At 46.4% G+C, this 23,512-nt stretch overlaps 1 protein-coding gene and 1 long non-coding RNA gene across 6 annotated transcripts in view; both read right to left on the bottom strand.

Moving 5' to 3' along the window:
• LMF1 (lipase maturation factor 1) overlaps positions 1 to 23,512 on the bottom strand; it is a 159,954-nt gene that overhangs the window by 19,125 nt on the left and 117,317 nt on the right. For all 5 annotated transcript variants that reach the window (XM_042864536.1, XM_042864540.1, XM_042864538.1 and 2 more), the window contains 2 exons: positions 3,238 to 3,412; positions 688 to 841 (listed from right to left, as the gene is read on the bottom strand). In XM_042864536.1, the coding sequence (XP_042720470.1) occupies positions 688 to 841; positions 3,238 to 3,412 (329 nt within the window). The remainder of the gene's footprint in view (positions 1 to 687; positions 842 to 3,237; positions 3,413 to 23,512) is intronic.
• LOC122176202 lies at positions 6,585 to 9,257 on the bottom strand. Its single transcript, XR_006177648.1, has 3 exons — positions 9,227 to 9,257; positions 8,053 to 8,367; positions 6,585 to 7,615 (listed from the first exon to the last, which is right to left on the bottom strand). It is a non-coding gene; the product is annotated as an uncharacterized LOC122176202 (long non-coding RNA).

Raw genomic sequence — 23,512 nt, 5'->3', positions numbered from 1 at the left:
TGGCCAAGAAGGCCAATGGGACCCTGGGGGGCATTGCACAGTGAAGCCAGCAGGTGAGGGAGGTTCTCATCCCCTCTGCTTTGCCCTGGGGAGGCCAAAACTGGCGCACTGCACCCAGTGCTGGGCTCCCCTGTCCGAAGCAGACAGGGAACTGTTGGAGAGAACCAAGAGGTCTACAGAGATGGTGGGGGCCTGCAGCACCTCCTGAAGGGGAAAGGCTGAGAGAACCAGGGCTGTTTAACCTGGGGAAGAGAGGGATCTCGTCAATGCTTAGTAATATGAGGAGTGGCCTTATAAGCAAGGACATGATTGGGCACGGTGCGGATGTGTTGATGGTTGAACTTGATCTTAGAGACCTTTTTCAATCATTTTATAACGATTCTATTAAATATCTAAAAGGTGGGAGTCAAGTGAATGGGGCCAGGCACTTTTTGGTGGTGCCCAGCTACAGGACAAGCATCACAAATGAACGCAGGAAGCTCTAAGAGAAGTTTCTTTACTGTGAGGGTGACAGAGCCCTGGAACAAGCTACCCAGGAAGGAGGTGGAGTTTCCTTCTCCGCAGATATTCAAAACCCACCTGGACGTGTCCCATTGCAATGTGCTCCAGGGAACTTGCCTTAGGGAGGAGTTGGACTGATGACCCTATGATTCTGTGATTCTGCAGTGTGCCATTAAAATGCAATACCTTCCAAAAGCTCCGTAGGTGTTGACTATCCTGAGGGGGTTGAAGGACGTATTCATAACCTGTCTGGAGCTGAGCAGGTTGATGACGACAGGCACGCTGAGGTAGGCGATCAGGAGCCCAAAGGAGATGTTCACCACCCTGCGGATGTGGCATCCTGGGGGGACATGAGAGCAGAGCAGAGGGATGTGAGCGCTGCCCACAGCCAGCTCTGCCCCGCAGCCAGGAGCAAACAGCCGGTGCTGCTGCCAGCCGCTATCGCTGAGCAGATCTGCCTTTCTCTAAATAGTCTGAGAAAGGGCTAAAAAGAAAAATGTCTAAAATGTGAGATTAATCATTGTCTTGGAAGTGGGGAAAGAACACAGCTGGCACCTGCACCTTGCTCAGCATCATCTCCTGGGCTGTACCTAGCTCCCACCACCCAGGCTCGTTTCTACCTTTCCCTCTCTGTCCTCATTCTCTCCTCCCTATGCAGTTCCCTACCCCTTATCATTAATGCAGGAGCAGTGCTCTGTTGGCTGTGCTGCATTCACGTGGCATTTGGAGTTAGGGAGAAACCTGCTGCAACCAGACAAATAAGCAGCGGTGACCTCTGAAGAGCTCCTATGTTTATGGCCGTTTTTAATTTGTTTAACATTAACAGCCAACGGATCAGATTCAAAGCAATAGCATGCAGCTTTCCCCTTATCTCTGCAGGAGAGGGATGTTTATTTGAACCCCTCTCAGAAGCTATTAATAATTGTTTAGTCTGAGAACATTTCTGGAGCAGCACTGGATTTGGAAAGGAGCTCGCCAAGATGCCTCCCCCCATCACTCTGCTCCACTGTGGGGTGCTTGGGCAGCATTTTGTCTCTTCAGTGAACTCTATAGCTGCAAGCAAGGATCAGGCTCAGCCCCAGAGCACTGCACGATCCCTTAACTGCAACCCAGCTCCACGAGTCAGTTTTTGGCCCTACGCACTGCTTGTCCTCCACCTCCTGCAGTTAAAGGACTCACAGGATCCTGCCCTTCTCAGTCCTGATGCTGCAATTGTCACCGTACCTATGGGGTGACAGCAACGTTGTCACAGAAGGAGAAGGGCTTACTACTGGAGAATACAGCGAGGATGGAGCAAGACTTGGGAAAGGCCATGAGCCAACGGGGTCTGGATGAGCAGACGGGAGCCAAGCACTGGTGGTGGGAATTGGAGCTCCCAGTGGGAAATACGCACATGAGGATGCGGTCAGATCCTGTTAAACCAGGTCACAAGTGGGACACCCTCCTGTCTTCTGCTCTTGTGACCCAGGGGTGAGAGTTCCTCTAAGCCTCTTGCCACACAGCCCATCAGTGCCAGCTCAACAGCCTCTGCTTTGTTTGCAGAAAAACATGCAGAAAACCAAATTCACACTGAATATTTATCCATATTACTTTAAAATTCCTCCCCAATTTTTTGTTTGTTTTAAATTCCAGCACAGGGACACATTTACAATCCAATCCCAACCAAATACGTAATATAGCACACAGAACACTTAATGAAGCTACATCAGCCTTGTGGGAAGCATTGCCTCTGGCCAATAAGCTGCATTTCTTGGTACGGGAGAAAGGACTAGAGACAGATGCTTTGTCTTGTTGACATTTTTCACTCCTCTGACAGATGTTCAGTGTATTTAAAAATGAGCATCTGTGATTGTTGTTGATATTACAGGCAATTTGTCGCTAGTAAGCAGTTTACAAAAACACTACAAATAAAACTGTACATCTGTTACACAGCCCCATGAAAAATACCCCAGTGCTGCTTGTGCACCTCCTGGAGCCAGGCTGTTTGAAAACTCCCTCCAGAGGGAAACATCACAGCAACACGAATCCCTGTTGGTAAGCTACAAACCCCCTCGTATTTGCTTTCTTGTGTTCCTGGTATGAACAGGAGTTTGCCTCCATCCTACTTCTGGGGAATCTGGGATGCTCTGGGACAATTCCCTCCCTGTAGGCATAGCCAGGAGCAGCTGCTCCGCTCTCCTTTCCCAAGCAGGATGTTGAACTCTCTTTTCAGCCCGTGGAAGAACTGCTGGCCCCTCAGTAAATCAATGATCAGTTCTGCTCTTCCTGGAAGTCCAGCCCCATCCTCAGTTACTTATGCTCCCATGCCCATGGGCTCCTTGCCCCAAAACTGCACTGGGTGTTTCATCTTTGACTTTAAATAGTCAAAATAAAATAAAACAGATCACAAGTAAAATGGTGCAATTTTACAGTACTCATTTCAAGTTGGAGCCTGATGCTGGCTGGTGAGCACAAAGCCAGGAACCCAGCTGTGCTCCCTATGCAGGCAGCACTGTACCTGCACTGGGACATGCCCTCTAGTGGCACCGACACAGCACAGATTTACAAACCAGCTGCTGGCTTTGCACACATCCGTCAGGAGTGCAACGTTCAGATAATATTCACACCCCAGAGGGAACCGCGTAGGGGGCAGAATTTTCTCCTCGTCCACTCACGTTTGTTCCAGAAAGAGAGGATAGAAAGCCTTTGAGCTGAACACACCTCTTTGCCACTTCCCTCCTCCCCGGAAGAACTCACCTAGCCCGACGGGGGGTTTCTCACTGCTGCCCTGCAGCTGCAGCACACACTCCTTCACCCCCCCACGCCCAGAGCTGAACAGGAAGGCCAGGCTGCGGTCATCAAAGCAGGCGATGCTGGGCACGATGGTCAGCCAGTTGAGGAAGCTCAGGTTCCCACTGATGATCAGCAGCACCTAACGTGGAAAGAAGGAAGCAGAAGGTGCTGTAGAGTTTGGAGGACGCCTCAATAGCTCCCACCTCTTTGAGGATTTGTTGAATGCAACTCCCTTAAAAACAGCTTTAGAAACGCTTGGAGTGGCTCTGGTCCTCAGTCCAGCCTGGTCTGAGCAGCCCTAAACACACAGCAGCACCCAAAGCTCTCCCCTTGGCTGAGCTGGTGCTCCTCTACCAGGGGAACTCAAGTGCAAGTGTACCGCAATGGGAAAGTGGCACAAGACCCCCTGCTCATCACGCAGCTTTGGGACAGGTGACCCAGACAGGTCTCACCATGCCATGCCTCAAGGAGAAAGCAGAACTCCTCCTGCTCCCAACCCCACACAGCAACAAGGGCTCATTCATCATCCCCATGATGTCCACGTATCCATGAAATCAATGTTTCTGAAACCCTTCAAAAGGAAATATTGGACTTTCTAATTAAAGAGCAGCTTTAAATATAGAACCATGCTTTTTTTTTTTTTTTTTTTTAAAGAGGCGTCTTTAATTTTAGCTTTTATTGCCCATTTATGAGAACTTTCTTCATGTGTGAGGAATAGAAAGTGGAAAAATGTGTGAGCCTCTGGAGGAGTCTCTGTAAATATTTGTGTACACTGGAAAAAAGACCTTTTGTAGGTACACATTACTTCTTCTTGCTATTACAATGCCTTGAAAAACAGAAGGAACCTTCTTGCACCCTAGTTCTCCAGCAAGTCCTAATGAGTGCACAGCAGTGGTGTTTGGGCACAGCCCATTTGGCCTTGGCCATGAATCACATCTTCGCAGCATATGGCTTCATTTTGCAGCCTTCCCTCAGCTGCATGATGTCACTTCCTTGCCATTTCCATCCATGAGCTGCAGTGAAGATGCAGCTGCACCTCTGCTCAAGGTACACCCCAAGCTCCACAGAGCCTTTCATTGCAGCCCCATAAACCAAGCACACAGAACAACTGCTGGTTCTCCTCTGCAGCACCCAGTTCCTACTGCAAGCAAACCATGCACACAAGTCTCTGTAAGCACAAGCAATTTCCCCAAGCACAGCGCAGAGATTTTTGCTCCTTATCAGAGGGTGTGCTGCCCTACATGTCATGTTCCATTCTATCTGCCCCACTGAGTTCCTACAGCCAGCAACCAGTCCCATGAAGATGCTGAGAGCTGATCCAAAACTCTTTGCCAGCACAACAGCCACCAGTCCAATCCTTTCCTTGCCAGAGTCTGACTGCCTTGCCATCGAGTAGGAATGTGCTGCAAGTAATAATGCAGGGTGCTGGTGTACAGCAGAGTATGGGAACCCACACATAGAGACAGGAAAAGAAGCTGATGACTGCTCAGGACTATTTCAGTTTTGAGAACTATCTGGATTCCTGTCCCATAAGTCACATTACTTAGAATTTAGCCCTGGCTCTGCTAATTAACTAGCTGCTCTTCAGACATATTAAAACAAAAAGGAAAAAATAAGAAAGAAGAAAGTCCCATCATCTTACCCACAAAAAAAAAAAAAAGACAAAGCTGACTTCATGCATTACATATTGAAAAATAATGCTCTGATGTAATAAAGCCATTGAGTTTGCAGACTTCACAGCAACTAATGAGAACCTCCCACCTTCCAGCTGGGCTGAAAGCTGTAACTCTGATTGGTACCATGATCATTCTCTTTAAAGAACACTTCTCCATTACACAGCTGAGCTTTATCCTCCCATGAACTGTTCACTCATGATTTTTAGTGCATGTAGTCAAGGAAGACTTCTCAAGACAGCAGGAACAACGATGCCCCAGCAGTGGGGACCATGCTGCTGCCAAATTGGGGTCACCACTGCCTGCCCTCAATCTCCTACCAGTGAAGAAGTGATGGAGCTTTGGGGGAATTCTGAGCACTGTGGACACATGGATACCCTGCAGAGGAGACCCAGTGAGGTGACCCAATGATCTGACCCAAAGAAAAGCGGACCCAAATGGGAGTTGGACTGGATGACCTTTAAAGGTCCCTTCCAACTCAAACAATTCTATGATTCTGTGAACTGTAGGCAGCTGGAGACTCAAGGGAAACATCAGATGACTGCTGGTGAGCTGGAGACCATCAGAAACTTCCCATTTCCCCCATGAAGCACTCCTTTGAGTCTGCCTTCTTAACATACACAAAACCCCACGACGAACACCACCAAAAAGCTACAACCCAAGTGGTGGCTCCTTGGCTGAACCCTGGGAGATACCATGAAGGCTGCAATGTGTTTTATGCACATTCCTTCCAACTGCCCTTGGCTCTGAGCGAGGCATCTCCTTCTGAACAGAGCTCTTCTGGGACTCATGGGGAGCAAGGGCTCCGTGGGAGCTCCACAGCCTTTATGGATTACCCAGGGCTTGTTATCAGGATTTTGTTACACTCATATAACATGAAGAGGCTCTACTGCAACATGGACCAACACAGTTTGGATTTGCTAGGCCCCGTGGTAAGACACAGTTCCTGTTCTGAAGAAATCTAAATCTAAGACTACAGGGCAAATAAAATTAAAATTTAAAACAGCTGTGTAACAGGCAGTGAAGGGAAGAATTTCAGCACCTAATTTCAACAAGTCTCTCTGGGGACATCACCTTACAGAAACTCAGTCAAGATCACCTAAGGACTCTTGCAGCAGAGCCCAAAATAGGACCAAAATCTCCCAATTACAAATGCAATGCCTTAATTACAAGTCACCCCAAAATACCTACATGCCCAAATGCTAATCCCCTATGGTTTATCCTTGAAGGCACTTGCCCAACGTGCCCAGTCCTCCCCTGAAAGAGGCTCATTTTTGTGTACTTGGTGTCCTGTTGGGGCCCTATGTTTGAAAATAAGAGGTGGCCACCCACCATACAATTCTACAATCCAAACATCACTAACACGCTCAGTTCTGGCCTGAAGACTTTCAGCTTGCATTGTATTAAAAATATGTACAAAAACTAATAAAAATGACAACAAATAAATGTTAAAAACCATATCATTTATGTCCCTTTGAGATTGGCACTTAAAAAAAAACCCAACACAGTGACTTGCAAGTTACAGTTTTCCAAGGCTCTGGCAAGAATATGCAGCAGCAGGTCTACATAATCCTTAAAAAAAAGAAAAAAAGAAAAAAAAACAAAGAGATCTGACCAATTGCAGTAACAAAAGCCCCGACCATTATTTAGTAAAAACAAAAATAAATTAACTTATTTATCCTGAGTTGGATAATTATCCAGGACTACGAGGAGGAAGAAAGCATTTAAATCTGAATTACCCGCACATGTTGGGTCTTGAACATAACATGTTGTACTCAGAAGAGTAAATAAGCTCTGCGTTCCCCCTGTGACCCGTACGCAGTTTAGCTTTCAGTTCAATGCATGTTAATCAGCCTGCATTCATTAGCACACTTCTCAGTTAGCCACTTTGTTAGCGAGCCCCGATGCTTTATTTCCCATTTGATTTGCCTCACACAATCACAGTAATATCAAGAAAATCGGTCTCCACTTTGCCACTTCTGCTGAGGATCGCTTTACAGCTTTGCACAGAGCGACTGGGTGGTCCAGCAGAGGCTTTGCTCAGTAGTGATTCACCTCTTTATTGCTTGGAAGTCAGAAGCAAGATATCTTATTTCCACCAGCCCTCAAAAGCAGGGGATTCAAAAATAATACAGGTTTGGTGATTTCTGGTTTGTGGGTGGAACCACGAACCCGACACATTTTTAGCTGCAGCTCTCCCAGCCATGAGCCAGAAGGCACAGTAATGCTACCCCTGCCTGAGGGGGTACACAGTGACTCCCAGTGCTCTGTGCAAATAAATTCCAACGGCACCCCTGCTCGGAAGCTGATGACCAGGAAAACAGTTATTCACAACAAGGAGGGCTGGCTGTCCCACCAATGTTCCATAGCAGGATGCAGGTGGTGGCTGTGAGATCTGTCCAGCCAACATTAGGGCTGAAGTTCTGCTCAGCAGCCACTGCTTTCTGTAGTACCCCAGGGTCAGCAGATCATCTGTGATTCCAACCAGTGCTTGCTTTGGCTAACAGTACACACTTACAAAAGTCTTTGTTTTCACCATGAAACATCCTTAGCCTCTGTGCCCTGCCCTCCTTGCTGCAGCAAAGCAGAGCTGGGTCGGTTCCTGCTTGCTATCAGGAACGTTGGAGTCTATCTGCAGCACAACTTGTGGTAACATGGTTCAAAGATCTCTAAGAAGGGAAACAAAAAGCATGCATGCTCAGTGCTGGCCAATTTGAGGCACATCCCCAAGCTTCCCAAGATTTTACTTCCCCACAGACCGAGCACTTGAATCCCTGGCAATCATAGAATCATGGAATGAGTCAAAGGATGGTTGGGTTGAAAGGGATCTTAGAGCCCACCCACTTCCAACACTCCATTGTGTGATGGTTGCCCCCCACCAGCTCAGGCTGCCCAGGGCCCACCCATGGCATTGGGCACCTCCTAGGATGGGAAACCCACACTTCTCTGCGCAGCACAGCCTTGCTGCCTCCGAGGGAAGAATTTCCCTTCAACATCTGACCTAAATCTCTACTCTTTTAGTTTAAAACCATTCCCCCTCATCCTATCACTATCAGATCATACAAGAAGTCACTCTCCAACTTGTTTCTAAGCTCCTTCTGAATACCAAAAGTCCACAGTGAGGTCTCCCCAGGGCCTTCTATTCGCTCCACAGTGGAGGTGCTGCAGCCTCCAAGAATCTTCATGCCTTCCCCTGGATTCATTCCATCAGCTTCAGGAGATGTTCAGGAGCCACAGGGCTGCAGGGCACAGCAGTGCTGCTGTTCCACTGCTGATGTGTGCAGTAACTACAGCCTATATGCACTGTGCATCATGCTCACACCAAGCCAGGTTCATTTCTACGGAGAGGTGGGAAGGTGGAGGACAGGCTGTCATCTCCCAGTTCTGCTCTGATTCCTGTTTACCAAGTGTCCTTCTCTTGCTGGAAGATATTTAAATGTGCAATTATAACAAACAGATGGTATCAACCCCTGTGGTGATTTTTAAAAATTTTTTATTAAAGCACAGTATTAATCACGGTAATTGGGTAGGAACTTTAAGGTTATAAAACTACAGCATGTCTAATGAGCGAGCTCCTTATAGGAGGAACTGAGGTTTTTAATCTAATAATGTCAGTTTTATGGATTATGACTGGAGTTTTATGAAGTGTGATATGAAATACTGTGGATTCATGGCTCTCACTGGATTAATTTGGAAAAGTAGTTTTCCTGGTTCTAGGCCCAAAAACAATTATTCCTTACATTTCTGTCCCCTGCACTGTTACCAAACCCCTCTGTCAGAAAATGGGCACCTACACCCATAACTTTTTTACAGGTTAGACTTCTTTGTTTGGCTGGTTTTTATTTTTTAAATCACAGATTGTTACAAACATGCAGTAGGTATGAGAAGCTCAGATTCTCTGTAGTAGACTGTATGAAGGAACAACGAGCTGCACGCCACTAAACATGGTTGAGGGCTGTTAAGTAACGGGCACAGAAGAGCAAGAAGTGAGGTGCCCATAAAGAGTATGATTTTTAACAGAGGAAGCTACCCAGCCTTTTCTGCTATCCCAGGATAGCAATGCAACAGAATGAACCAATCTCTTCCCAGAAGCCCAGCTCACTGTTGGATCCAGAACCACAGTACCTTGGTCCCAGCAGGTCCCCAGGGTCACACCCTGTAAAGCTATAATGGGTTGAAAAGTACCACAATAGTAGTGGGGTGACAAAGTCTTCAGCTACAGCAAACAAGAATAAGCTCAAATGCAGCAGCCACAGAAATGAAAGAAAAGAGCTGCTTACCTTTTGAAGGCCTCAGGCAGGTAGAGATCTCCAGCAAAATCCCCTCATCTTCAATGCCAACCCTTAAATGAGGTCTGGGAAGGGGTGGATCCTGGCTGCACCCCTCCCAGTCACTCAGGTGCATTGCATTGCATGCACCTGAGCTCCCCTGGGTTGGCCCTGCCTTCCCATCAGGTGCTCAATCACTGTTTCAGGTTGTGACTTAGCATTTCTGCTACATAGGTGGACCAGTTCAGCAGGTCAGGATAATGATGACCCCTTTATCCTCTGGACGTGCCACTGGACTTCCCAAAATCTAAGACTGCTCTTCAATGAACTTGCACGTCACCAAGAATAACTTAGTTGTTAAAGCTAGGCTGTATGGCTTTATGAAGGATCTGAAGCAAAGATGAACCATGCTCCCTGAACCAGCTGCATTTGCTGCAGCAGGACCAGCTGGTCCCCATCCCTATCTCTCGTTGAGCACACTGTAGCTCCACAGCTACCTGCTCCTCTTCAACCCACAGCTCCACCAGCAGCCAACTTCCTGCTCATACAACAGCCTGAAATTCAGAGCACTGAAAGCCGGTCCTTCCTGGAAGAGATAAGGGAGGACAAGCCTCAAAAGGCAAATTTGGTTTTCATGTGCCTCCAGTTACTTGCGTACCGTGAAAACACAGCCTCCCACAAAGAAAAACAGGCTATCATTTCCCCATCTGGTTCCAGTTTGAAAAATACTTATACATGTAGTTTTTCCCAACAGTTATTGTAGGCATGGGCAAAAAATTCCCAATAAATGACAACAGCAAGAACATTTAATTTTCCCTATTATTAATTTGATCTCTTGTTAACTTCTTAACTCATTATTTGGAGGAGGATTTAATCTCTGCTTTGCAGAGCACAGAAAAAATACAAAGGAAATAATTACCTGTCCACTTGCTCTCTTTTACACAGCAGAGAAAACAGTTTTGTGAATCCCAGAGAAATTCAGAAAGATATCAGGAGGACCAGGAGAAAAAGAAGCAAAGGGAGCAGTGCCAGTAAGATCAGACAGAGCAGCGGCTTGCCTTCAGCTTACTTTTGGACAGGCTGTGCATTACATGATCTCAGCCTAATGCACATTACGAAGCACAGCCCACGTGCATTTCTGTTTCTTCTTTAAACACAACCTGCTCCTGCTTTCCCAGCAGAGAAAAGCCAGTGAATCACCCTGAGCAAGGACACGGCGTGGGCTGCGCTCTCACTGCAAGCACCTCCAACTTCCTCCTCGTAGCAATTCTGACAACCAAGATCTATGAGTTCGTGCTTTTTTTTTTTTTCCTTCCCAAACACAGGGCTCAAATAGCCTCAATGCACTTCCTAAGCTCCAAACAGACGCTCTCTCTTTCTCCATCCCTTACCTGCTGGGAGCACACCTAACCTCAGGACACTGGGCACCCCTCAGACATCTCTGCCAACAATTCCATCGGCCAAAAAGGGCAGAAACACCTCCTCAGCTCACTGGGAATACTGTGGAGTCAGGAAATAGCCCAAATTTGCTATCCCAAACATGACTTCATAGGCAAAGGCCGTGTGTTTCCTTCCCACAAGATGACAGGAGGGAACCCACATATTATTACCACATTTAATACAGAAATACGACAATAATAAACCTCAAGCCATGCCTTGCACAGTTGTACAAACGCCGTGCACCTCCAGTTGGTGAGTGATCCCTCTGCATTATGCAAATAATTCATTTAGAGCCAGAGCAATTAGCTAGAATTCAGTGCAATGTATAACTCATACACACAGAGATTTTTATTTTTCTGAGCAGCCAAGACTGGGCCTTAAACAACTGAATAAAAAAGACCAAGATTTATGCCTAAAAAAGAGGCAAATATTTATAGTGTGTACAACCACTCAACAGTTTGGCTCTCTCCTGAACTTATAAATGTATAATGCAAATATTGATGAATAAACTAAGTACATACACACAAATGGAACCCTGCAGCAATCCCGACTAAAACCTGTCCGGGAGCCGGGGCAGATTTTGATGCATTCCAAATTGTGCTGTAAGGGTTCTGCAGCCCCCACTCAGCACCTGCTCTGAAGTTACAAACAGAATTGTGCAAAAGCAATTGGGAACCCAAACCTTCCCACTCGTGCGACAGACGTGACATTTGTTCTTCATCTCTGTGCAAGGCAATAGGAATGCTTCAACCCATACGCACTTTAATTTGCAGCCGTTTGAACCACCTACTGCAGTTCCCACCGCTGATGGCATCCGAGGGCGGAGCGTTTCTAGGAAGAAGCACAACTTCCAGACTTTCAGGGGAAAGTATTTTAAAGAGAGGCAAGAAAGTGCAAGAGGAGTGATGGTGTTCTTGCATATGGCCCTTCCCAACAGCCTCGCAGCAGAACGTACCCTGAGCTCAGCACACGGCCCCTCCAAGACTGGGGCACAGGAGGGAAGCCCAGTGCTGAAGAGTTAAGTTAAACAAGTGTCTTTTATCAACAGTAAAGCGCGAGGACTTGGACAAGTTTGCTTTTCTGTTCTAGGAAATTTTATACGTTTAACTCAATTGCCAAAGAACTGTGTGTGAATTTGGGATTGGTTGCTTGCTTTGGGTCTGAAACACAACCTGCCTCCCATCCTGACCTGTGGAGTTGGGATGCCTCTGAATTTCTGACTTTGACACATTTATTCTGCTCCGCAGCTTTCTTATGTAAAATACCTCTCAGCGTTGCTCCATCCATCGCCTCTTTCGCTGCAGGCTACAGAACTCCCTGTTAATACATTACAGGCTAAATCACTGCCGAAGGAGTGTTTATGCAGAGTGTTGGAACAATATAAAATGAAAGAATAATTTTACAGAAGGAGGAAATTTTTTGCTACTCTGCTCTGAATTACCAACATCTTTCCATCCCTGATGGTAAAGTTACTTCCTAAAGGGGGAAGCTGTCAAAGATACCCAATGGCAGAAGCCTGTCAGGACCTCCTCTCACTAAAGGGCAAAGAGCAACAACAAGCAGCAAACCCCAGCCAGTGTTCCAGCAGCATCCTACAGGCAGAGGACCCATCTCAGCTAATTCCTTCCTGATTTTACTCTAATTTGCTCCAGAAAGCTGACTTGACTGGCAGGTTCTGCTGGGAGGAAGGAGGGCTCTCCAAGGGGTGAAGCTGAGTCCTTCAGGTCTTGGACAGAGTTCCTGCATGGAAGAACCCGCTGGTTTGCACCAGCATGAGATCATGATCTGGCCCTGATTCAGTGCTGAGAAAACCGTACGAGCATATAATTATGGGGCCTTGTGCGGACACTGAAACAGGATGCAAACCCGAGTTCCTGATTACTTATGGTCATAAAGGAGACCGTGGAATTTTCTGCAGAGCGGGGTGCAGGAGGTTCAAACCCCAGGGCCCAGCCAGGATGGGGCAGCGAGAGCCCTGCAGCATCCACAGACCCCACAGAGCTCTGCATGGCTCTGGGTCATGCTTTAGGATCCATCCACACGACAACAACAGCGCTGTGCAAAACCAGAGAATTGTTACTGCAGAGCACGCCTGGATTTCTTCACTCAGCGCTCACGCAGCGCTCGCTCCGATTAGCTCATTTCATCAATAAAGTCAAACAGCACGTTAAAAAAGTCCTACGTCTATTAACGGTCCAAGCATTTCACTAACCAGCTCCGTCCTGCTCATTAAAAGTGCTTTTATAGCCCACATCGTGCTGAAGTCCAGCCCCAGCACTATCTCCAGATGAGTTGTGCTGGATGGGACAGCGGGCTCTGCTGGTGCAGGATGAGCAGAGTGGGGAGAAACACTTCCAATCAGAATTGGAGCATCTATCAAAACGGGATGTGGGACAGACCCAGCTCTGGGCACCTTCCCCAGGAAGCCAGGTCTACCCTGCTGCTCCATGGCAGCGTGAGCAGCTCCAATCTGGTACTCAGCTCCGTCACTGCTGGAGGCACTCCGACACAAGATAAAACAAGGGAAGTAAGCTGGAAGCTGACCCTATAAAATAATAGAATTATTTTTTTTTCCCATTAGCACTGTATGAGGCATTCTTGGAGTGCAGCAACAGAAGCATTTAATGAAGAGCTCCTGCCTGCTGTGGTTACCAACCAGCATCTGGTTTGCACTATGGGAAGCGAGTTTCTTACTAAAAGTGATTGAAGAATGCATCCATGAGAAATTGTTTCATAGCTTCCTTTCAAGCTGGTTTTGGATTTGTGCTCGCCACCTAGTAAAGAGCATGACAGCTTTAAAAAAACAGCACTAAATATAACCACGAATTTTGGATAGCGCCGGGCTGGGCGATACTTGCCTAGTCAAGTTGTTCTGGGAGCATTTTGCTGCAGGTTTTTATTTTTCCTCTCTGCTGAGGTCTGCTACAACCTCGAATATTAAGACATCATAAGAAAAATTCCAACATGGTAATTCATCATTAAGAGTCACAGTTTTCCATAAGGTGCAAATTTAAGGTTATAAAACTGTCAAAAAGGCAAAAAAGTTACATGGGCTGCTTGTTCTGCTGGCTGGATGCACTTCTGGAAACGGATGCAGGCTTTGGAGGATGGAGAGCAGTGCACGGCTTCAGGAGGACCTTCCCATCAGCTGCAGCAGGAAGCTGATGGCCCTGCACCCAGGCACTGCACAGACAGACCTGCACCACGGTGTGCTCTGGGCACATCACAGGTGTCATTTCATTTGCCATTTCTATTGAAGAGCCAACACAATGTCCTAATGTTAAAATACAGGGAAAAAAGTATTCAGCAAAAGCGCTTTTTGCTCCAGTAGAAACAATCCTTGTTTGGGCTCTGTCTTCATTTTAATAGCAATCTGGAATAGGCTGTCAATAGGCATAAATCCCTAAGTTGTTCACAAATTACATGGTGAAGTCCAAAGTTCCACTGTAATAGGTGCTCGATGATTACTTAATCATCACTGATGAAGTAGGACACTATGAAGACCAGAAAGTGAGTCCTTTTTCCAGAATACTCTCCTCTACTAATTGGGAGATTCTCCATAGAGATGTGTGGCTTCAGAATTCCTTCAGCAAGAAACAATCTGATTTAAACCCTGCTCCCTCAAACCTTGGATCAGTTTGAAGTCACATGGAACTGTTTATATTCCTTGATTGAAGGAATGCTAAAATACTTCTGGCAAAAATACTTCAGTTCCTTTTCCACACACAGTTCCTGCCGGCTGCTTTGAACTTTTTTTCTATGATATTTGGATGAATCTAACCACTGCAGAAATAAGAGCAAACCCCATCAGAGAAGGAGAAAAATCCGTTGTGATAGAGAACTTTGGTACAATAGCTGCCCAGGTCCTGATAAAATATGGATCAAGTTGGTACTGAAGACAGAGTATGGGGAAAGCAGTGTTCTTTGGAACTAATCTGGATGGATGGGCTGAGTACCTCCAATTTCAGACAGCCCTGGCACACGGGGATGGGAGCTGTGCTACAGATCCCTTTCAAAACGATTCAAATCCAAGGTTTTGGTTTGACCAATGCTGGAGACATAGCAGCCAGCTGCAAAAGCTAGACTGGGGCTCCGCTCCCTAAATTCAATGTATTTCGGTCCTGACATTGGATCAAACTCATCTCTTCCTTTGAAAGTAAAGAACACGGCCACTTCCTCAAGCACAGGGAAAAATGCAATGAAAAAGTCAAGGAGATGTCACATCTGATCAGCTTGACACTATGGCGGAAAACATTGGTGGCTTCCCTGATTTATATCTTTCTGCAGCTACTTTCTTTACCTCATTAAAGCGCATAATTTCGGTAACTCTAAGCTCTTAGCAACATCTGAAGTAAAATATTTGACTTGGGTTGGCTACTCCGTGTCACCGGGAGCCAAGGCTGGGTGTATTTCAGCACGGGGGGATGACCTGGGTTTTTCCACCCAACCAACCCCTCTCAGCACGTTCGGAGCTCTCACGCACCGCACCGCGCTGAGCGCTGGGCTGTGGGCTTCTGTGAGCTCAAGAAAATAGGAAACAGTTGTGGTGTGAAAACGCACTGAGAAGAAATAATCCAGTGCCTTGTTTGGGGCTGGTGACCATTTGATTTTAATAAAGGAAACCTGTAAAAGCCTCGGGGATAAAAATAAAATATTGAATGGAAAAGCTTTGGTAGAAATGATATCTTTAATAACATGGAAGAAAAAAAGGAGGAATGCAAGGAAGGTGCAGAGCAGTGCCTTTGCATCTCCATCTGTGAAATGGAGATTGCTGTGTATGAGCCTTTGCACCCAGGCACCGCTGACGTGCAGCAATCCTCCATTCCTATAGCTTTGTGCAAGGGCTCTGATGAGCCACAGCTCGGGTCCTCTGCTCCAGAACAGTCTCAAATTGTCAGCATCCACACTGGCAGCTCCTGGTTCTGCCAGCAGACAATGGGTTGAGAATGGTGACAAACCTATGGTGTAAGCAGGCAGCTCGCTGACACGCTGTACCGCAGACCTCAAATCAAACCCAAAATGCCCCAGTGCTGAATGCAAAGCCTTTGTTAGATGTTTAGAGGGCAAAGGAAGGAGGAGGAGAAAAAAGGCATTTTGCTCATGTCGCAGATGGTAGCTTAGCATCCACAAGCTGTCAGTGGTAGGGACTTAAGTAAACAGCAAATGAAATGTACAGTGGGCAAAACCAGATACGCTTAAGAAAACACAAAATGTGTTAAATAATGTGTTAAATAACACTTTTTTGTGCTGCCATCTGCAGCAGTTTCTTTTCAGCTTTTGGGTGCCTTGCTTGTAATTTAGGTGAAAATGGGAACGAGGTGTAAATTATGAAATGATCAAAACAGATGAACGTGGAGCACAGGACCACATCACAGCTGGGGATTGTGGGCAGGAGGGAGCAGGAAGGGCTGCAGAGCCCACGAAGCTGCTGGGTGCTCCTATAGCCACGCTTGGATTTTATTTTGTGTGCATCTGTGTGCCTGAAGGAAACTGCTATAAACTTCCTGCAGAGGAACTGTTTGGCACTGGGTAGTCATAAAAAACATGTAAAAGAAGCTGCAGCCCTGTATTTTGCCTTGTAGGCACTGAAAAGATAAGGCTGTCAGAAGGAACATACGCAGAAGAATAAAGTTTGCACCATTTAACTGCGAGGTAGCTGCATGCACACATGGCATACTGGGGTTTCAAAAGCTGCCTGAGGAGCCTGTCTCCTACAGGGAGCTTTGAAGATCTCAGCCCTAAGGAGGCTGGGGCAGTGGGTATTTCCTGGTAGTATCACACTACTTTTCCCAGCACAGATTTGGCTGCTGTCAGATGGGATCACATGAAATGCGGATCCCGAAGGATGCTGGAGAGGAAGCAGAAAATGCCACCCACTTTCAAGGTCACAGCTGCAAGGGGATCCTTGCTCACGCTGCTGCACTGATCACTTACATATGAGATGAACCTTGGAAGAGAAATAAAAATATACATCTATTAGAATATTCCAGGAAGAGCTGTCGCAGGACAGCCATGCTGCTGGCAGACTAATGTGGCAATGAGCCTCTGGATTGACAAGAGCCTAATGGCAGCTGCGCTGTTATCAGGGAAGGATGCACTCTTGGAAAAGTGCAGCTTGAGGTTTTCCAGCTCCAAATAATCTCCAACAGAGGATGAGATACAGCTGCCTGTCCATGAGTAAGTTCCTATGCTCCAAAGTGACTCATTAACAAAAAACGAGTGCAGCCGCGGGGATGATTTTAAAAGGTTACTCATTATTCATCAGCAAATTAGATTTGTCAACAGACAGTGAGAGTAACAACTCGGTATTGCCTGGTCCTGTGATTCAAACAACTTCATCCAAACAAGTGGAATAACACGCTCCTTTGAGCTAGGTGTGGGGGGGGAACAAGATAGGGCATGAAAGAAGCCCAGAGCTGATGAAGTCTGAAATTACAGCCATCAGAAGGGTGCACTACATCAGAAGCAAACAGGATCCAAACACGGCAAGCTGCACGGAGCTGAGAGATTTGTGGAGCTGTGCTGCTCCAGGTTCCTGCACATCAGCACAGCACTCTGCTGGTGTTGGTGCCAGGCTGCAGCAGGGTTGGATGTGTTCAGGAGGAAAAAAAGACACCTGTGTATGCATGGAGGTAAGGAGAGAGCCTGGCCCACAGCCCCAGAGGGCCCCGGGCTGGTGGACACCTACACCCTGACCCTATGGACATCAGTCTGACATTGTCTGGGTGTTTTTAGTGGGACATCATAGCTTAATTTTGACTGACAGTGAGAAGGAACTCTCAGGGTTACTATAAACTGAAATGTTTTCAAGGGAGTGCCAAACACTGAGAGCAGCCTCCTAACAGCCAGCTCCACTGCTGCAAAACCGGGTGGCTGAGCAGAGGACATGCCACAGGGCACTGATCTCCCAGTGCACAGATAGCCCTGACATCTCTCCATGACATGCACCAAGAGTGCAGGCACGGTCAAGGGAAGTTTAATGAAGCAGCAAATGACAGCTCTGCCCATGCATTTGCTGTGGGCTCCCTGCTGGGTGTCACCGTGCTGCTGTCATCCCGTGGTGGCACTGATGCTGTCACTCTGCTGCTGACACCATCAGCAAGACACGAGCACTGCCAGCCCAGCACTACAAAGGGATGCAGCATGGCTCCCAGCACGCTGTGAAGCAGCTCCTCGTGGTGTCCTGTTGAGAGCCACACAGCTCCTGGTTTGTCCCTCTGACAACAGGTCTGTCCTCAGCTTGAGATATCTGCGCATATTCATTACTAAGTCATGCATATGTGGGATTTCTCCAAAGGTTCCCTTTCAGGATCTCCACATCCCTTCTAGGACAAAACACAGAGAAGAGCATCTCTATACAGAATTATCTTCCCCATCGGTCACTGATACTTTAAATAATGGCACAGATTATTTTGACAACCACTGAATACACAAAGGTTTCCACTCCACTGCACAACGCACCGTCCTGCCAGGAGGAGAAGCATCAGAGAGAGAAGAGCACGTCCCAGAGCCACCAAGTAGAACCATTGCAAGGACTCTTATCGGGCTCTGGACATGTGCAGTATTTCATCTGGCACTCACTGGAGCTCTCATAATCTTTTCCTTTATGATTAATATTAAACAAGTCATATTCCTTATGGAATTTCCTAACTGTGTCTGTTTATATGTTTCTCTACATCATACTCAATATTCTGAGATTGTCTCTCTTTTCGTTTTTTCTCACATTCATATGTTTTTTCTCATTTTACAAATTGGGTTTCTTGTTTAGTAGTCATGACAACATCTGACTGTGGTGGTTACATCACAGCTTGGTGTTTTTTTTTCTCCCCAGGCTGGCTTAGAAAAAAATATATTCTTTAAGTAATTAGAAGTATAAAGTAAAAGGTGCAAGGTCAATATTGGCTCCTCCTCCTTTCCCTCCAATGACCCACTTTAACAAGACTTCCCAGCACGGTGGGTGAGGACTCATTTGGCTTTCATCCTGTAAAGTCTTATCCACTTAGTTAACTTCAATGGGAATACTCAGAGCACATCAAGTGAAACACATATGTAAGTCTTTAAAACCTTGAGGCCTGCGCCTGAAAGGCGGAAAGCAAAAAGCTGGAGTTACATTTTCCTTCTGGGCATTGATCTTTGCATAAGAGCTGCAGGGTTGGGATGCCAGGGGGATGAAGGCAGAGATGTCCCCCTCTTTGGGTGAGGATGGGGGATTGCCATGAGATGCTGCATTTCACTGTTATAAGTTGCATAAGACTGCGTCACAGCCCACATTTGGGCACTAATGCTGTGATGATGCTCTGTTGTTGGTGATATGACATCCCACAATACTCAGTAGCAGATAGAATCAGTGTTGGAAAAGACCTTGAAGACCACGAGAGCAAAAGGGAAGAAAGGAATTCAGACTTTCGAACAAATAGGAACGTGCTAAATTTTAGTCTCCTCTCACAACCACAGTGAATGGCGATGGGCAATGGATCTGTGTTCATCAGAGGCAACAGATAACCGAAATTCAATCATACATTTTACACATTGGATATAAAACATCAGTTACAGAGAGGGCCTGCCACACTGAAGGCAACGCTCAACCAAGTAGAGGCAATGAGGAAGGGAAAAGGCCGGGAATGTAACAAAGGCAGATGAACCTTTAATACGGCAGAACCTCTGGGAGCCCTGAGACACTGAGTCCAGATGTTTGGAGGTCGATGTAACCTGACTCCAAGAAGGAAGAGGATGTATTTCTTAAAATTCCCTGTTGTGCTTTAATTTACTGCAGTCTTGCCGAGGACGCATGTGGTGATCACAGGTGGAGTTTCAGATTGACCATAAACATGAAGCTGGGGGCAAAAGACTGGAGCCATTTAGGTTTGGCTGCCAAGACGGTTGAGGTACAGATTTCCATAAAAACATCTCCCTCCCCTTGCGCTGCACTCCAGTCATCAGTAACTGGGGCCAGAGGAAAAGCCCTGCAGGCACCAAAAACCCCCTGCACTGATAGTGACAGGGACCAGAGGCATCCCATAGCCCCAGGGGTCTCCAGCTGCTCACTTCTTAGTGTTGGGTGGAGAAGGGGATAGGCAAAGGGATGTAGGATGGATAACAATGTTTTTAAACTGACGTTCGTATCTACAGTTGTATTTTTTCTAAACAGCCATTGGAAAATGATCTCCGTCCTTCTTTAGGACCTTCTTGCTGTCTCTGAACACTTTGTGGAGACACAACCAAATCTTGGCCCTGTAGTACCTCTGGCCCCACCACCTGCCAACCAAATCAACAAACCAGGCCTAATTTGGGTGCACTGGGTCTCACAGTGCTCCCTCCCCCAGATCCTAACCCTTCTACCTTGGCTTTGCTCCCTTCTGAGGTTTCTGGCCCCAGTACTGACCAGCTTTTGATTGAGAACTGGCAGATTTACTGTTGTGACTACACAGGGATTTGAGTGGGGATTAGAACTGGTTTTCAAGTGTTGGTTATGGAATAAATGACATTGTTGATGCAATAAAAGCAATCCCTGCCCCCTTCCCATTGTCCACTCCTGCCATACTAATTCCCAATCCAAACAAACAGTGCAGTACAATTTGTTTTTATGGAAGAAATTTTTAACTTTATGTTGACTGCACTCTGAATTTGTTACTACGTTGTTGTCTGCAACCTCACCCTCCTCTCTGCTTCCTTTGCTTGCAAAGTAAAAGAAATCAATCCATGGGACCTAGCAAAACCAACTGCTACGCTACACAGGTCATAGTTTTGTACTGAACATTTCCAAACTGCTCTAAGGAGCTAGTGTTCATTTCGTGTGCACTCCTAATAGACTTTCTCCACAGTTCCACTGCACTACCTTGGGTAGAAGGCTTCTGCAATTCTGTGCTATGCACACATGGCTGTTTCAGTTACCTAGCATCAGCTCAGTGACAACATGTTTCAAAGATAGGAACAAGCTTTTCAAGCTTTAGAGGGCTCAGATCCTTGGATCTTTATTAGCTGAATGAATCAGCCTTTGGGATTTTCTGTTTCATCTCTTATAAGCAAAAGTCACGAGAAGTGCCAATGTGATGAGCAGGGAACATTGTTACAGGCCACTAGCTGTCTCAGTCTGCAAAACTGGCATAACTCTAGCGTTTCTCTGTGCTTGCAAGTTTTTCTAATTAAAGTAGGGTGTAAACTTAAAGTGCTACAGCTCTTTCTGAATAATTCCATATAGAGACACCAATCTCAGAATAAACCTATGTTGCTCCTGTTTTGCTTAGCCCATCTTCAGAGTGGGTTGTATGCATCAAAAACACCTCCTGCAGACAGACAAACCTGTGTGCTACTGGGAGAGACCAAAGTAAACCCCAAGAGTCTCTTGGAGGACAGCAATTGCAGCGCGGTGCCGTGACACAAGCACTGGCTGGGGCGAGGTAATGTGGAGCTTGACATCAGCCACTGACTCAGTTTATGGCAGCAGACAGAACCTGTCCTTTTGCAGAATGCCAACAGCATTGCAGTCAGGGAAAATGAGATTAGGGGCTGCCAAGCCCTGGAATTGCTGCTGACCCCATCGTGCTGGTGGGAAGCTGCCAGCCAGGCACTGTACACTGGAGCATCTCGCACCAATCGGAGACCGCTCTGACTCACTGGCTCCAAGAAAGCCCTGTTTTCACAGGAAGATGAAAGCACTGAGTGACACAGGTTTCCTGCAATTTCTAGCTGTTGCATCTCCGAAGAGATAATGCCTTTGGAGGTGCCTGGGGAATCAGATAAAACAGCTGTGTAAACTGCGTGTGGGCTAAAGCATCTCAGGGCTGCATCCTCATCCCAACACTTCCAAATCAAAATAAAACCTCTCTGGAGGCAGCATCATTACAGAGAAACATTAAAGCCAGCAACTTGGCCCAGAACAAGCTAATGAGTTATTTTCACTGAAGCAGGTCACCATGAAATCCACCCTCAGCGCTATCCTTAAGCAGCGTGGACAACACGTTTCAGCATTTTGTCCTTAAGCTGGAAGTGCACAGGATTCATTTTAATGGTTTAAGTAAAAGCATGCACTCTTTGTGCAAGGGATACTGGTAGGACTCATGTCCCCGATCAGCTGATGTAGGCTGTATATACACAAAACTATCCACATAACCTCAATGCATAAAAAAACATCCCAACTTAACCTGGCAGAAAACAACTTACTTTAATTTGCAAATCAAGAACAACAAAAGAATTGACGAGCTGGGAAGATAGTAGGCATCATGCAGGAACACAGGGTGGTCTCAGTGGACTTGGAGATACACCGGTTTCAGCCAAGTGAGCTGCCTGTAGCTGTTAACTACACTGCAAAATCCTTCTCAAACACAAGAAAATGCACCAAAGGCAACAGCCCACTCCCCACTGCTTCCACTTATCAAATGGCACGTTCTGTCTTCACGTGTCTGCATTTGACACTATTAAATGACTCTTCAGAATACATCTATTATAAATTCCCATTAAAAAAAAGTTCATAATCTGCCATCTGTTTCCAGTTAGACTATACTGATGCCTCCTCTTTTTTTTTTTTTTTTTTTTTTTTTTAGATTTCAATATAAAACATTATTTAAAGGTCTTTGCAGTTCTCAATGGTAGGGGGAGAGAAACCAAAACCCTGACGCCACCGCAGTTACATTGCTGAAAAGCAATGTGACAATTAGCAAAGACCTGGTGAGAGCTGAGGGTTGGGAAGATGCAGTGTGAGCTGTTCAAATCAGGAATACAGCACAATGTGATTAAACTTGGAAGAGCTTAAAGCCATTACTCTGAAACTGTATAAGTGTACAGCTTAAGTAGACATTTGACACATATTAATGGGTGAGTGCTTTGGCTTGTGCAACGTGATGGATCATAATGATTTAGTTAGCATTAGCAGCTACACCTAAACAGAAATAAACAATCATCACTGGAAATGTAACAACAGAACATCTTCAAGATCGTGTCATTGAGCGCAGTAACATCTCTGGTTTACAGCCAGTCTGGCTCTTATTAGACAATGCTTTATACATACCTTACACATACATGCGATCACATGTGCAACACATACTTTATCTCCCCTCCTTGTTTGGACACAAATGCTGCAGCATCGTTCAGAGTGAATCACATCTGGAAAGTGCAGATGTTCTGAACCTATTGCAGCCTTGCCAACTCGTATAGTTACACTGACAACATCACCGTAATTGATTTGTCTCTTCAAGCCCAACCACCTGGAATTCTGCTACAGCACTGCAAACACAAGGATTCTGAATCTCAGAGAAATCTTAAAAATCAAATGCAAAATTAGAACAGGAAAGAAAAACAAAAACCAAGCCTGCCCTAGAGCCCTGTGAGCCTAAGTGCTCCACAAGCTCTTCCCTTGGCAAAGGCAGGCCCACATGTGTGGATGTCAGCCATGTCATTTAATACGGCTCTGGAAGGTGTTCATGTAGCGCGAAGAGAACAGCCTACACAGCAAATGGGAACGAGCACCCTGACAGGCTGTGAGGCAGGATGAACACAAAGGGCAACCACAGTCTGTCGCATTATACTGAAGCAAGCCCTGCAATTTGGGGTCTGACTTGTGATCTCTGAATGCAGGGCAAGGCTCAGCAAGGCACCTGACTGCAAGGGCTACCTCTGCGGTCCCCAGGTGCTTGCAGCCTGGTGTCAGCATGGGTGTAACACTGACAGGGCCGGCACCGAGAGTCCGAAACAAAGCTGAAATAGCCCTGCTGTGGGGAAGCCAAGTCCTGTGAGCAAATTCACGCTGATGTGAAACACAAGCAGGGCTTTTGGATGGCCAAACTCACTCAAGCTCTTCCTGGCCCCCAAACCAAGAGCCCCAGTCAACAGTGAAAATGAAGACGGGCCTTCCTGCTGCGATTT

This window comes from Lagopus leucura, unplaced genomic scaffold (assembly GCF_019238085.1).
Source record: "Lagopus leucura isolate 7727_CA_CO unplaced genomic scaffold, USGS_WTPT01 Super-Scaffold_760, whole genome shotgun sequence".
Lineage (NCBI taxonomy): Eukaryota > Metazoa > Chordata > Aves > Galliformes > Phasianidae > Lagopus > Lagopus leucura.
This window is presented reverse-complemented; position numbering and strand designations above follow the sequence as displayed.